This window comes from Scyliorhinus torazame, chromosome 1, assembly GCF_047496885.1.
Source record: "Scyliorhinus torazame isolate Kashiwa2021f chromosome 1, sScyTor2.1, whole genome shotgun sequence".
NCBI lineage: Eukaryota > Metazoa > Chordata > Chondrichthyes > Carcharhiniformes > Scyliorhinidae > Scyliorhinus > Scyliorhinus torazame.
Genome location: NC_092707.1, coordinates 146952180 through 146968045, shown reverse-complemented (window position 1 = coordinate 146968045; position 15866 = coordinate 146952180). Strand labels below are relative to the sequence as shown.

At 50.2% G+C, this 15866-nt stretch overlaps 1 protein-coding gene across 2 annotated transcripts in view; it reads right to left on the bottom strand.

Annotated features, from left to right (window-relative positions):
* The window catches only part of LOC140429751 (V-type proton ATPase subunit d 2-like), a 62276-nt gene that overhangs the window by 24470 nt on the left and 21940 nt on the right, over positions 1-15866 (bottom strand). The window contains exons 4-5 of one of the 2 annotated variants that reach the window (XM_072517123.1): positions 7437-7522; positions 4214-4291 (exon numbers count right to left, since the gene is read on the bottom strand). In XM_072517123.1, the coding sequence (XP_072373224.1) occupies positions 4214-4291; positions 7437-7522 (164 nt within the window). The remainder of the gene's footprint in view (positions 1-4213; positions 4292-7436; positions 7523-15866) is intronic. The other variant, XM_072517131.1, reaches the window with a different exon arrangement.

The window sequence follows — 15866 nt, the reverse complement described above, 5'->3', positions numbered from 1 at the left end:
AAGACAGCCTTCGTGTTCACATGGATCTTAGCGGGATCCCTTCAGTTGTGCGTGGACGCTACCCCCTGACCCCTACCACACAAACCATAAATGATTCCCACCCCTGCAATACATTGAACCCCGAGATAACTAGCCTAGCAACTGCTAGCAATACCCCGACCTGATGTGAAAAGTTTATCACCTAGTACTCACTCTCATATGTAGTCGAAGCACTCTTAGTGCTGGCGATACTTTGCAGTGTCGTGCAAACGTTTAGAGTTAGGGAACAGCAAAAGAGAGCATATCGCTCTCGCACCCCGGTATACAGTTTTAGGTCCCCCATTATCGGATTTCACCAGACCCCCGAACCCATTGGGACGGATTAAAGAGCATCCATTTTGTTTAATGTATTCTGTGGAATAAAGAGATGGAAACCTCTGTGTCTGACTGCCAGGTCGGAGAAATTTGTGTCCTGCTATTTTTGTACAGTTTAAGATGTATAGATTATTTTTGGATTGTTTGCATTTTTGGATTGTTTGAATGAGGATAGTTTATTGAGAATAGTTAGAGGTTCCAGTTTTAAAAAAAATTCTGTAATACATATATTAATGTCATAGCGCCCCGTAGAGTTTTTATGATAATGATTGTATTTAAAATGGTTTAGGTAAAATTGTGTTGCATAGGATAGGACAGTGTAGAGCCTAAGTATGGGTGCCCCGGTGGTCAGAGGATGAAGACAACATAATAATGTGATCCTTCACGCTTTGCATTGAGGATCACAAGGAGGGAGTGTAGCCATCTGGGATGGCCACGTCCCGATTACAAAATGGACACTTGCAAAGAATGCAGGGAAAATTGGACAATGCTAAGAAACAAGTAGGTGCAAGGTCTGTCTGTTGATTAGAACCTTAAACTCACAGACAGGACAGAAACTACCAAGCAATCTACATACTAATGAGCCATCTCCGGGGATAAAAGGGAAACATTTAGATACATAATGTTAAGGCAGACTCCCCGGCGCCAGAAGAGGCTAAGACAAAGCAGACTAACAGTCACCAGGACACGCCCAGCGATCAGGGAACCACCCCTCTATTAGAGGAAAATCGATACAACTGATTGGGAAAGACCCAATTAGTGGAGGCCAAGTTCAAGGCCCCCCCAAAAGCACGCAAAGCCCTTTTCAGTATAAAAGATATTCCCCAAGGGAGAATCTTCCTCCTTTGGCTTTGGCTCTCAGCGAAGAGAGAGACCAGCCTAGCAGCTGCATCAGACCAAGTAAGTCCCAAGTCAACGCACGTTACGAGATAGACGCTCCTAGTTGCTACCCTGTAAACAGCTCAACCCAGCAGCCTCAGAACCGAGCAACGGCCATTGTTCCTCTGACTGAGTGGGCACCTGAAGCTAAGTATAGGCTTTAGTAATAGTGGTAGTTTAGTTTGTAGAGTTTATGCATGAGTAGATTTGACTGTGTGTAAATAAATGAGCATTGCTTTTGAACTTACTAGCTGGTGTATCAAGTCATTGATCAGTATTCGGTTCTGAACCTTGTGGCGGTACCGAAAGATACCTGGCGACTCTTGAGCAAACATAATTAAACAGAGCCAAATTAAGAGACAACCAAACATTAGCAACAGATCCCAGCTCTGGGAGTTTGCACATTCTCCCCATGTTTGCGTGAGTTTCGTCCCCACAACCCAAAGATGTACAGGATAGGTGGATTGGCCATGCTAAATTGCCCCTTAATTGGAAAAAAATAATTGGGTACGCTAAATTTTTTTTAAAAAGACAATAACTGCAGGATTTTATGATTTTAATAGCCTTATTAACTCTGTCCCCGATCCCTCTGTTTCTCTACCCCGTTTAGACACTTCTTTTTCAAGTGGTATGTGGCCTCCTTAATCTTACTCACGCGTCTACTGCTGGTACCTAATTAAAAGCCGTTTGGAAATCCAAAAAGATTATGACTACTGCTATTACTCTTAAAAACTCTTTCTTTTAACTCTTCAAAGAATTCAGTAAGTTTGGCCACGCAAGATCTTCCCTTTCAAAGTCCATGTTGACTACTCTCCATTGTATTTTCAGATTATAGATGTTTTTCTATCACATCTTTGAGTCACGATTTCCTCATCTTTCCTACCACTGGTTTAAAGCTAACTGGCCTACGTCTTGCTCCGTCATGTGTGCTCTGCCTGTAAGCAGGTCCTTAGATCTCATTGTCTGCTGGTGCTTCACCCTGAGCCATTGTCTTGGCAGTTTGTTTTGTCAGTGGTGGGTTGCCATTGCCTTCCACTGTCAGGGATAGGGCGAGGAGTCAGATCGCAAGTCTATTTCTGCTGGAATGGAAATTGACCCCATGCTGTTGAGGTTATTCTGAACCACATACAAGCCATCTAGCAAACTGAACTAAAATGGCCCCAACTGGTCTGTTGTACCCTGGAATAAAAACAGAAAATGCTCGAAATACTCCGTCGTTAAGCATAAACATTAACTCTGTTTCTTTCTACAGATGCGATCTGACCTGCTACATTTTTCTCCTTTTATTTCATATTTCTAGCATCTGCAATATTTTGCTGCTGTATCGTTGCCTGGACTTTTTCTATCTCCCTTTTAAATCTCGGTATAATATTAGATGCCTGATAGTCCTTGGTAGTATTCTCTTTTCTGGTGAATTGTTATATGTATGGAATGGTGCCTCTGTTATCTGTTCCATAACTTATTTTAACATGTATGGATACAAGTTACAATCTTGCCGAACCAGGGGACTTATCCTCTCTAAGTTTACTTTGCCTTTCACTTATCATCCCTAAATCTAAAATGTCTTTATATCTTTTTTGATCTCTTTTTCTATGGTCATATCCACTTTGTTAGTCTACCATTAATACTGAGACAGACATTAATTCTTTCTGTCAGGTACTCAGTGCCTGTGAGTTTAGCTTGTACATCTCTTAGTAGCCCTGTATTTTGTTATTTAGAGCACTGGAGTCATAGCCATAATGGCACTGAATGAGGCCATTTGGCCCACCAAGTCCCCTGGTTCTCTGTAAAGCAATCCAGTCAGTTCCACTCATCTACCACATTCCTGTAGTCCTGCAAGATTATTTGCCTCCTGTGCTTTTCCAATTTCCTTTCAAAAACCATTCATCATCTCGGGTTCCGCCACCTTTGTAGGCAGCAACTTCCAGATCATTATTACTCGCTGTGTAAAGAAAATTCTTCCACATATCCCCCTGTGCTTAGCACTGTTGCTTCACAGCGCCAGGGTCCCAGGTTCGATTCCCGGCTTGGGTCACTGTCTGTGCGGAGTTTGCACGTTCTCCCAGTGCCTGCGTGGGATTTCCTCCGGGTGCTCCGGTTTCCTCCCACAAGTCCCGAAAGAAGTGCTGTTTAGTAATTTGGACATTCTGAATGCTCCCTCTGTGTACCCGAACAGGTGCCGGAAAGTGGCGACTATGGGCTTTTCACAGTAACTTCATTGCAGTGTAAATGTAAGACTACTTGTAGATTATTATTCAGTGTCTCTTGCCCAAAACCTTAAATCTTTGCCCCATACTCCTTGGACTATCCCTGAACAGATTTTCTTTGTCTACCTTATCTAAATCTGTCACAATTTTATGTGTCTGTTGGATACTTTACTTTATTTTTCACATTCTTTGATAATTTAATTTCGTAATTCCTTCTGATTTACCTAATTCCTGTTTTTTAACTACTCTTCTAATCTATTTATGTTCCTATCTGTCATCCTCTCCTTTGTTGGGCGTCTACTTAATTATTGCTATTTTTCAGTGTTCCTCATCTTTTCATTCATCCATGGTGTTTCAGTGCAGGCTTGTGTTTAAGTGGAATATATGCCTGCTGAACTCTACTGGCCACTGATTTAACTATTCCCCACAGCTGCACTCACATTTTCTCTGTAACTTTTTTCAGTTTCTTTTCCCTATTTCAATTCTCAGCCGTTCAAAAGTAGGTCACTTCCAGTCTGTTATTTTGGTTTTTGTCTTGCTTGCTCAGTCCTCATACACAGGTCCCAGAATCAGGTAGCACTTTGCTCTGAGACCCTTGGAATTGAGTGATAATGGTTGAAACTCCTATAGATGGCTGCACAGATCCTACTGTGGGTCTCTGAACTCCCTGTGACTGGGTCCAAACCTGAGCCTCGACTGATGGTTTATTGTTCAATGCCTACTTTAATGGTTCTCTGGATTGTCACAGTGGGGCAAGTGGTTAAAGTGCTTACCTGCAGGATGGGACACATCACCTCTTCCGTCTGCCCACCCTGTTCTTTACAGAAGCTGTAAAATGATTCGAGGTAAGCCTGAAACAGGAAGGTGACAACCTTGAAGCTCGTGAGCAAGAAATCATTTTTTGTTGTCTTTTGAAAATAAATTTAGAGTACCCAATCATTCTTTTCCAATTAAGGGGCAATTTAGCATGGCTTATTCACCTATCCTACACATCTTCGGGTTGTGAGGGTGAGACCCAGGCAGACATGGGGAGAATGTGAAAACTCCGCACAGACAGTGACCCAGGGCCGGGACCGAACACAGGTCCGCAGCGCCCTAAGCAGCAGTGCTAACCACTGCACCACCGTGCCCCCCGTAAGAAATCAGTTATGAATGGTTCTGCTCGCACTGATGCCTCACGGCACCGAGGACCCAGGTTCGATCCTGGCCCTGGATCGAACCCAGGTCCTCATCCATGGATGAAAATGATAACAGCAAAAAATAAAAAAAGAGGAAAAAGGGAATCAACAGGGTCACTGTCATTGTGGAGTTTGCACATTCTCCCTGTGTCTGCATGGGACTCATGTCCACAACCCAAAAAGATGTGCAGGGTGTGGTATTATCAGGTATTGCAGTACCCGAGAGGCTGAGGTTCCATTGGTTAAACCTGGGGGTGTACCATTGGCTGTATAGTATGTAGCTCCGCCCTGATAGGCGGGTATAAGATTCAGTGCCATCCCAGCAGCCCTCATTCTGTACCTGAGCTGCTGGGGAACAGTTCTAGTCTATTAAAGCCTTCAGTTGGGCTACAACCTTGCTTTAGTAGTTATTGATCGTGAATCACAGGGTGGGTGGATTGGCCATGTTAAATTGCCCCACAATTGGAAAAAAATAATTGGGGACTCCAAATTTTTTTTTTTTAAATAGAATGAATGGTTCTGCTCAGATTGATTAAAGAAATAAAGTTAATCTAACTGGAATTTCGGGGAGGGGGGGCTTATAGATACAATAATAGATGCTGCAAAGGCTCCTCGTGTTGATAACCTTTTTCCCCTTTTGTTATTTTTTGCTGTTATCATTTTGATCCATGGATGAGGATCCGGGTTCGGTCCCAGTCACTGTCCGTGTGGAGTTTGAACATTCTCCCCGTGTCTGCGTGGGTTTCACCCTCACAACCCGAAGATGTGCAGTATAGGTGAATAAGCCATGCTAAGTTGCCCCTTAATTGGAAGAAAAAGAATTGGGTACTTCAAATTTATAAAAAATGTGGAAAAACATAATTTTGAACAATGGATGCTTAATGGACATATACCTTTAAGCCTTGCAGGGCAAATGAGGAATTCAAAAGTTACAAAAGAGAACAGTCTGCTAGCTTCGGATAGAAAAACACAGACTTTGTGGCACCCGAGAGATGGGTTTGAAGAACAGTGTCCGAGAAACAACCATCTGAAACAAAGACTCTTATCTTTTATGTTTACTTATTACTTTCACCCCTCTCTTCCCCTCTGTGTTTGTTTGTCTTGGGTTTATGTGTCTGTGTGGAGGGTGGGGCGACGAGGCCTGCGATGGGCCGAAGTCCTGCCACTGTCAACCATCTCCCGCCGGCGTGGATTAAACCACCTACTTTACCGGCAGGAGCAGGCGGCGCGGGCGGACTCCGGGGTCCTGGGGGGGCGCGCGGGGTGATCTGGCCCCGGGGGGTGCCCCCACGGTGGCCTGGCCCGTGATCGGGGCCCACCGATCCGTGGGCAGGCCTGTACCGTGGGGGCACTCTTTTTCTTCCGCCTTCGCCATGGTCTTCACCATGGCGGTGGCGGAAGAGACCCCCTCCCCTGCGCATGCGTGGGGATGGCGTCAGCCCTGTCTGCCTGGCGCCAAAGGCCTTCCACGCCAGCCGGTGGAGCGGAAACCACTTTGGTGCGGGCCTAGCCCCTCAAGGTGAGGGCTTGGCCCCTAAAGGTGTGGACACTTCCGCATCTTTGGGGCGGCCCGACGTCGGAGTGGTTCCCGCCACTCCATCATGCCGGGACCCCCCGCTCTGCTGGGTAGGGGAGAATCCCGCCCCAGGTGACTGTAATTACTTTATTTATTTAATTATCAATTTAGAGTACCCAATTCATTTTTTCCAATTACCGGGCAATTTAGCGTGGCCAATCCACCCACCCTGCACATCTTTGGGTTTTGGGGGCGAAACCCACGCAAACACGGGGAGAATGTGCAAACTCCACATGGACAGTGACCCAGAGCCAGGATCGAACCTGAGACATCGGCGCCGTGAGGCAGCAATGCTAATCACTGCGCCACCGTGCTGCCGTGGTGACTGTAACTATTGGACAGCCAAGGGCCAAAGACATAGGGTATTTTGTGAAGAATTATTTATTCATTCAATTGTTGTGCGACTCGGGGTTAAGGGAGGCTGGACTTGACCGCCCCCTAGCCCTGAGTGTCGTGAGAACACTCATGAGTGATTTATAGGGTGGTATCTAATTGATGGGTTTGGGTTGTTTATATACAGTTACAGATATCCAGGAGCGAGTTACATGCTGGAATCTCTTCGAGGGGTTGACGAGATTTATCTATAAAATAACAGTTAGTCTTCAGTATAAGAGGTTGGCTGTTTGGCACTGAGATGAGGAGAAGTCTCCTGAGATGAGGAGGTGAGGGGTCAATACCAGGGGAATAGATGTAAAGTAAGGGGCAGGTGGTTCAGAGGGGTTGTGAGGAAAATCTTTTTTCTCCCAGAGGATGGTGGGAATCTGGAACTCACGGCCTGAAAGGGTGGTAGAGGCAGAGACCCTCACAACATTGAAGAAGTATTTAGAAGAGCACCTGAAATGCCGTAGCAGAAACGGCTACGGATCAAAGGCTGAGAAATAAGATTAGAGCCGGTGATTTATGGCTAGCATGGACATGATGGGCCAATGGGCCTCTTCCCATGCTGTAAAAACTCTATGCTCTAAATTTCTTTACTCAGAGGGTTGTTAATCTTTGGAATTATCTATCCCAGAGAGCTGTGAGCACGCACTCGGTAAACAGAATTGATAGATGTTTAGGCATTAAGGGAATCAGAGGATATGGGAAGTGGGTGGGGGAGGTGGTGTAAAAGAACAGCAATAACCTTGTGAATAGGAAACAGGTTTGAGTGTCCGTACAGCATACTCCTGCTCCTATTCACCATGTTCTTATAACACACACATGGGAGTAAATTATAGACAGCAGCCGGACCAGATATATTACCTTTACCTTGTAGAGTTTATTTCGTAATATTTCAATATTGACTTCATCGAGGTCATTCTCCGAGATGCAATCTTGGAAGAAGGAAGCTGGGAAATAAAAATCACCAGTTGAGCCTTTAAATATACTCACACAGTCTGATACCTGGTTAACTTGTATTGTAACAAATAAAGTATGAAACACTCAACCCCTGGACAGTGAGACAAACCCCTGCACAGTGAGACAGACCCCTGCACAGTGAGACAGACCCCTGCACAGTGAGACAAACCCCTGCACAGTGAGACAGTGAGACAGACCCCTGCACAGTGAGACAAACCCCTGCACAGTGAGACAGTGAGACAGACCCCTGCACAGTGACACAGTGAGACAGACCCCTGCACAGTGACACAGTGAGACAGACCCCTGCACAGGGACACAGTGAGACAGACCCCTGCACAGTGACACAGTGAGACAGACCCCTGCACAGGGACACAGTGACACAGACCCCTGCACAGTGACACAGTGAGACAGGCCCCTGCACAGTGACACAGTGAGACAGACCCCTGCACAGTGACACAGTGAGACAGACCCCTGCACAGTGACACAGTGAGACAGACCCCTGCATAGTGAGACAGTGAGACAGACCCCTGCACAGTGGCACAGTGAGACAGACCCCTGCACAGTGACACAGTGAGACAGACCCCTGCACAGTGACACTGTGAGACAGACCCCTGCACAGTGACACAGTGAGACAGATCCCTGCACAGGGACACAGTGAGACAGACCCCTGCACAGTGACACAGTGAGACAGACCCCTGCACAGTGACACAGTGAGACAGACCCCTGCATAGTGAGACAGACCCCTGCACAGTGACACAGTGAGACAGACCCCTGCACAGTGACACAGTGAGACAGACCCCTGCATAGTGAGACAGTGAGACAGACCCCTGCACAGTGGCACAGTGAGACAGACCCCTGCACAGTGAGACAGACCCATGCACAGTGAGACAGTGAGACAGACTCCTGCACAGTGACACAGTGAGACAGACCACTGCACAGTGAGACAGACCCCTGCACAGTGACACAGTGAGACAGACCCCTGCACAGTGAGACAGACCCCTGCACAGTGAGACAGACCCATGCACAGTGAGACAGACCCCTGCACAGTGAGACAGACCCCTGCACAGTGACACAGTGAGACAGACCGCTGCACAATGAGACAGACCCCTGCACAGTGAGACAGACCCCTGCACAGTGAGACAGACCCCTGCACAGTGAGACAGACTCCTGCGCAGTGACACAGTGACATAGACCCCTGCACAGTGAGACAGGCACCTGCACAATGACACAGTGAGACAGACCCCTGCACAGTGACACAGTTGTTGTGTTGGGTGTTCTGGTTTACAAACAAGCCAACAATGCTGGAAGTGGTGTAACGCTATTTTATTAAGTGTTGAATATGCTAACATACTGTAAACGTGGGTATAAGCAATACCAGCTTAACTGTGGAGCCTTTCCTATCACTAGCTATGGTGAGGCACTCAGCACATGGTGAATGTCTGTGATGCAGGCAGTGAGCTCTGTGCTCTGACCTGGATGCTGCTAGAATGAGCGGGAAGGCTCCTGTCCCCTGTCTTAATGATGTGGAGATGCCGGCGTTGGACTGGGGTGAGCACAGTAAGAAGTCTTACAACACCAGGTTAACTACCCAGTCTTCAGAACAGTGACCACGACACCACACAACCCTGCCATGGCAATCTCTGCAAGACGTGCCAGATCATCGACATGGATACCACTATTACACGTGAGAACACCACCCACCAGGTACGCGGTACATACTCGTGCGACTCGGCCAACGTTGTCTACCTCATACGCTGCAGGAAAGGATGTCCCGAAGCATGGTCCACAGGTGAGACCATGCAGACGCTGCGACAACGAATGAACGGACATCGCGCGACAATCACCAGGCAGGAATGTTCCCTTCCAGTCGGGGAACACTTCAGCAGTCAAGGGCATTCAGCCTCTGATCTCCGGGTAAGCGTTCTCCAAGGCGGCCTTCAGGACGCGCGACAACGCAGAATCGCCGAGCAGAAACTTATAGCCAAGTTCCGCACACATGAGTGCGGCCTCAACCGGGACCTGGGATTCATGTCACATTACATTCATCCCCCACCATCTGGCCTGCGAAATCCTACCAACTGTCCTGGCTTGATACAATTCACACCTCTTTAACCTGGGGTTACCCCATCTCTGGATCTGTAAAGATTTAATCACCTGCTAATGCTCGTATTCCAAGCATTGTTTGGCATCTTTGAATTTGTCTATATGTGTGTTTCTGGAACAGACCTCTTCATTCACCTGAGGAAGGAGCAGCGCTCCGAAAGCTAGTGACATCGAAACAAACCTGTTGGACTTTAACCTGGTGTTGTAAGACTGCTCCCTGTCTTTATAGTGCTTGTGCTCTCACTGGTGATTGGCTGCAGTGTTATGTATGCTGGTTGGCCCTACTGCATGTCCATCAGTGTGTGTATGTGATTGCACCATAATGTACTGATGTATATTATGACAACAGTTAGACAGACCCCTGCACAGTGAGACAGACCCTGCACAGTGACACAGTGAGACAGACCCCTGCACAGTGACACAGACCCCTGCACAGTGACACAGTGAGACAGACCCTGCACAGTGAGACAGACCCCTGCACAGTGACACAGTGAGACAGACCCTGCACAGTGACACAGACCCCTGCACAGTGACACAGTGAGACAGACCCTGCACAGTGACACAGACCCCTGCACAGTGACACAGTGAGACAGACCCCTGCACAGTGACACAGTGAGACAGACCCCTGCACAGTGAGACAGACCCCTGCACAGTGACACAGTGAGACAGACCCCTGCACAGTGAGACTGACCCCTGCACAGTGAGACAGACCCCTGCTCAGTGACACAGTGAGACAGACCCCTGCACAGTGAGACAGACCCCTGCACAGTGACACAGTGAGACAGACACCTGTACAGTGAGACTGTCCCCTGCACAGTGAGACAGACCCCTGCACGGTGAGACAGACCCCTGCACAGTGACACAGTGAGACAGACCCCTGCACAGTGAGACAGACCCCTGCACAGTGACACAGTGAGACAGACCCCTGCACAGTGAGACAGACCCCTGCACAGTGAGACAGACCCCTGCACGGTGAGACAGACCCCTGCACGGTGACACAGTGAGACATACCCCGGCACAGTGAGACAGACCCCTGCACAGTGAGACAGACCCCTGCACAGTGAGACAGACCCCTGCACGGTGAGACAGACCCCTGCACAGTGACACAGTGAGACAGACCTCTGCACAGTGACACAGTGAGACATACCCCGGCACAGTGAGACAGTCGCCTGCACAGTGAGACAAACCCCTGCACAGTGAGACAGACCCCGGCACAGTGAGACAGACCCCTGCACAGTGACACAGTGAGACAGACACCTGCACAGTGACACAGTGAGACAGACCCCTGCATAGTGAGACAAACCCCTGCACAGTGAGACAGACCCCGGCACAGTGAGACAGACCCCTGCACAGCGACACAGTGAGACAGACACCTGCACAGTGACACAGTGAGACAGACCCCTGCACAGTGAGACAGTGAGACAGACCCCTGCACAGTGACACAGTGAGACAGACACCTGCACAGTGAGACTGAATCCTGCACAGTGAGACAGGCCCCTGCACAGTGACACAGTGAGACAGACCCCTGCACAGTGACACAGTGAGACAAACCCCTGCACAGTGAGACAGACCCCTGCACAGTGACACAGTGAGACAGACCCCTGCACAGTGAGACAGACCCCTGCACAGTGACACAGTGGGACAGACCCCTGCACAGTGAGACAGACCCCTGCACAGTGACACAGACCCCGGCACAGTGACACAGACCCCTGCAGAGTGAGACAGACCCATGCACAGTGACACAGTGAGACAGACCCCTGCACAGTGACACAGTGAGACAGACCCCTGCACAATGAGACAGACCCCTGCACAGTGACACAGTGAAACAGACCCCTGCACAGTGAGAGAGACCCCTGCACAGTGAGACAGACCCATGCACAGTGAGACAGACTCCTGCACAGTCACACAGTGAGACAGACCCCTGCACAGTGAGACAGACCCCTGCACAGTGACACAGTGAGACAGACCCCTGCACAGTGAGACAGACCCCTGCACAGTGAGACAGACCCATGCACAGTGAGACAGACCCCTGCACAGTGACACAGTGAGACAGACCCCTGCACAGTGACACAGTGAGACAGACCCCTGCACATTGAGACAGACCCCTGCACAGTGAGACAGACCCCTGCACAGTGAGACAGTTAGACAGACCCCTGCACAGTGAGACAGACCCCTGCACAGTGAGACAGTGAGACAGACCCCTGCACAGTGAGACAGACCCCTGTACAGTGAGACAGTGAGACAGACCCCTGCACAGTGAGACAGACCCCTGCACAGTGAGACAGCGAGACAGACCCCTGCACAGTGACACAGTGAGACAGACCCCTGCACAGTGACACAGACCCCTGCACAGTGACACAGTGAGACAGACCCTGCACAGTGACACAGACCCCTGCACAGTGACACAGTGAGACAGACCCTGCACAGTGACACAGACCCCTGCACAGTGACACAGTGAGACAGACCCCTGCACAGTGAGACAGACCCCTGCACAGTGACACAGTGAGACAGACCCCTGCACAGTGAGACAGACCACGGCACAGTGAGACAGACCCCTGCACAGTGACACAGTGAGACAGACACCTGCACAGTGACACAGTGAGACAGACCCCTGCATAGTGAGACAAACCCCTGCACAGTGAGACAGACCCCGGCACAGTGAGACAGACCCCTGCACAGCGACACAGTGAGACAGACACCTGCACAGTGACACAGTGAGACAGACCCCTGCACAGTGAGACAGACCCCTGCACAGTGACACAGTGAGACAGACCCCTGCACAGTGAGACTGAATCCTGCACAGTGAGACAGGCCCCTGCACAGTGACACAGTGAGACAGACCCCTGCACAGTGACACAGTGAGACAAACCCCTGCACAGTGAGACAGACCCCTGCACAGTGACACAGTGAGACAGGCCCCTGCACAGTGAGACAGACACCTGCACAGTGACACAGTGGGACAGACCCCTGCACAGTGAGACAGACCCCTGCACAGTGACACAGACCCCGGCACAGTGACACAGACCCCTGCAGAGTGAGACAGACCCCTGCACAGTGACACAGTGAAACAGACCCCTGCACAGTGAGACAGACCCCTGCACAGTGAGACAGACCCATGCACAGTGAGACAGTGAGACAGACTCCTGCACAGTCACACAGTGAGACAGACCCCTGCACAGTGAGACAGACCCCTGCACAGTGACACAGTGAGACAGACCCCTGCACAGTGAGACAGACCCCTGCACAGTGAGACAGACCCATGCACAGTTAGACAGTGAGACAGACTCCTGCACAGTGACACAGTGAGACAGACCCCTGCACAGTGAGACAGACCCCTGCACAGTGACACAGTGAGACAGACTCCTGCACAGTGAGACAGACCCCTGCACAGTGACACAGTGAGACAGACCCCTGCACATTGAGACAGACCCCTGCACAGTGAGACAGACCCCTGCACAGTGAGACAGGCACCTGCACAATGACACAGTGAGACAGACCCCTGCACAGTGACACAGTTGTTGTGTTGGGTGTTCTGGTTTACAAACAAGCCAACAATGCTGGAAGTGGTGTAACGCTATTTTATTAACTGTTGAATATGCTAACATACTGTAAACGTGGGTATAAGCAATACCAGCTTAACTGTGGAGCCTTTCCTATCACTAGCTATGGTGAGGCACTCAGCACATGGTGAATGTCTGTGATGCAGGCAGTGAGCTCTGTGCTCTGAGCTGGATGCTGCTAGAATGAGCGGGAAGGCTCCTGTCCCCTGTCTTAATGATGTGGAGATGCCGGCGTTGGACTGGGGTGAGCACAGTAAGAAGTCTTACAACACCAGGTTAACTACCCAGTCTTCAGAATAGTGACCACGACACCACACAACCCTGCCATGGCAATCTCTGCAAGACGTGCCAGATCATCGACATGGATACCACTATTACACGTGGGAACACCACCCACCAGGTACGCGGTACATACTCGTGCGACTCGGCCAACGTTGTCTACCTCATACGCTGCAGGAAAGGATGTCCCGAAGCGTGGTACACAGGCGAGACCATGCAGACGCTGCGACAACGAATGAACGGACATTGCGCGACAATCACCAGGCAGGAATGTTCCCTTCCAGTCGGGGAACACTTCAGCAGTCAAGGGCATTCAGCCTCTGATCTCCGGGTAAGCGTTCTCCAAGGCGGCCTTCAGGACCCGCGACAACGCAGAATCGCCGAGCAGAAACTTATAGCCAAGTTCCGCACACATGAGTGCGGCCTCAACCGGGACCTGGGATTCATGTCGCATTACATTCATCCCCCACCACCTGGCCTGCGAAATCCTACCAACTGTCCTGGCTTGATACAATTCACACCTCTTTAACCTGGGGTTACCCCATCTCTGGATCTGTAAAGATTTAATCACCTGCTAATGCTCACATTCCAAGCATTGTTTGGCATCTTTGAATTTGTCTATATATGTGTTTCTGGAACAGACCTCTTCATTCACCTGAGGAAGGAGCAGCGCTCCGAAAGCTAGTGACATCGAAAGCAACCTGTTGGACTTTAACCTGGTGTTGTAAGACTGCTCCCTGTCTTTATAGTGCTTGTGCTCTCACTGGTGATTGGCTGCAGTGTTATGTATGCTGGTTGGCCCTACTGCATGTCCATCAGTGTGTGTATGTGATTGCACCATAATGTACTGATATATATTATGACAACAGTTAGACAGACCCCTGCACAGTGAGACAGACCCCTGCACAGTGAGACAGTGAGACAGACCCCTGCACAGTGAGACAGACCCCTGTACAGTGAGACAGTGAGACAGACCCCTGCACAGTGAGACAGACCCCTGCACAGTGACACAGTGAGACAGACCCCTGCACAGTGACACAGACCCCTGCACAGTGACACAGTGAGACAGACCCTGCACAGTGACACAGACCCCTGCACAGTGACACAGTGAGACAGACCCTGCACAGTGACACAGACCCCTGCACAGTGACACAGTGAGACAGACCCCTGCACAGTGAGACAGACCCCTGCACAGTGACACAGTGAGACAGACCCCTGCACAGTGACACAGTGAGACAGACCCTGCACAGTGAGACAGACCCCTGCACTGTGACACAGTGAGACAGACGCTGCACAGTGAGACAGACCCCTGCACAGTGAGACAGTGAGACAGACCCCTGCACAGTGACACAGTGAGACAGACCCCTGCACAGTGACACAGTGAGACAGTCCCCTGCACAGTGAGACAGACCCCTGCACAGTGACACAGTGAGACAGACCCCTGCACAGTTACACAGTGAGACAGACCCCTGCACAGTGACACAGTGAGACAGACCCCTGCACAGTGACACAGTGAGACAGACCCCTGCACAGTGAGACAGACCCCTGCACAGTGACACAGTGAGACAGACCCCTGCACAGTGACACAGTGAGACAGTCCCCTGCACAGTGAGACAGACCCCTGCACAGTGACACAGTGAGACAGACCCCTGCACAGTTACACAGTGAGACAGACCCCTGCACAGTGACACAGTGAGACAGACCCGTGCACAGTGACTCAGTGAGACAGACCCCTGCACAGTGACACAGTGAGACAGACCCGTGCACAGTGACACAGTGAGACAGACCCCTGCACAGTGAGACAGACCCCTGCACAGTGACACAGTGAGACAGACCCCTGCACAGTGACACAGTGAGACAGACCCCTGCACAGTGACACTGTGAGACAGACCCGTGCACAGTGACACAGTGAGACAGACTCCTGCACAGTGACACAGTGAGACAGACCCCTGCACAGTGACACAGTGAGACAGACCCCTGCACAGTGAGACAGATCCCTGCACAGTGACACAGTGAGACAGACCCCTGCACAGTGACTCAGCGAGACAGACCCCTGCACAGTGACACAGACTCCTGCACAGTGAGACAGACCCCTGCACAGTGACACAGTGAGACAGACCCCTGCACAGTGAGACAGACCCCTGCACAGTGACACAGTGAGACAGACTCCTGCACAGTGACACAGTGAGACAGACCGCTGCATAGTGAGACAGACCCCTGCACAGTGACACAGTGAGACAGACCCCTGCACAGTGACACAGTGAGACAGATCCCTGCACAGTGAGACAGATCCCTGCACAATGAGACAGACCCCTGCACAGTGACTCAGTGAGACAGACCCCTGCACAGTGAGACAGACCCCTGCACAGTGACACAGTGAGACAGACCCCTG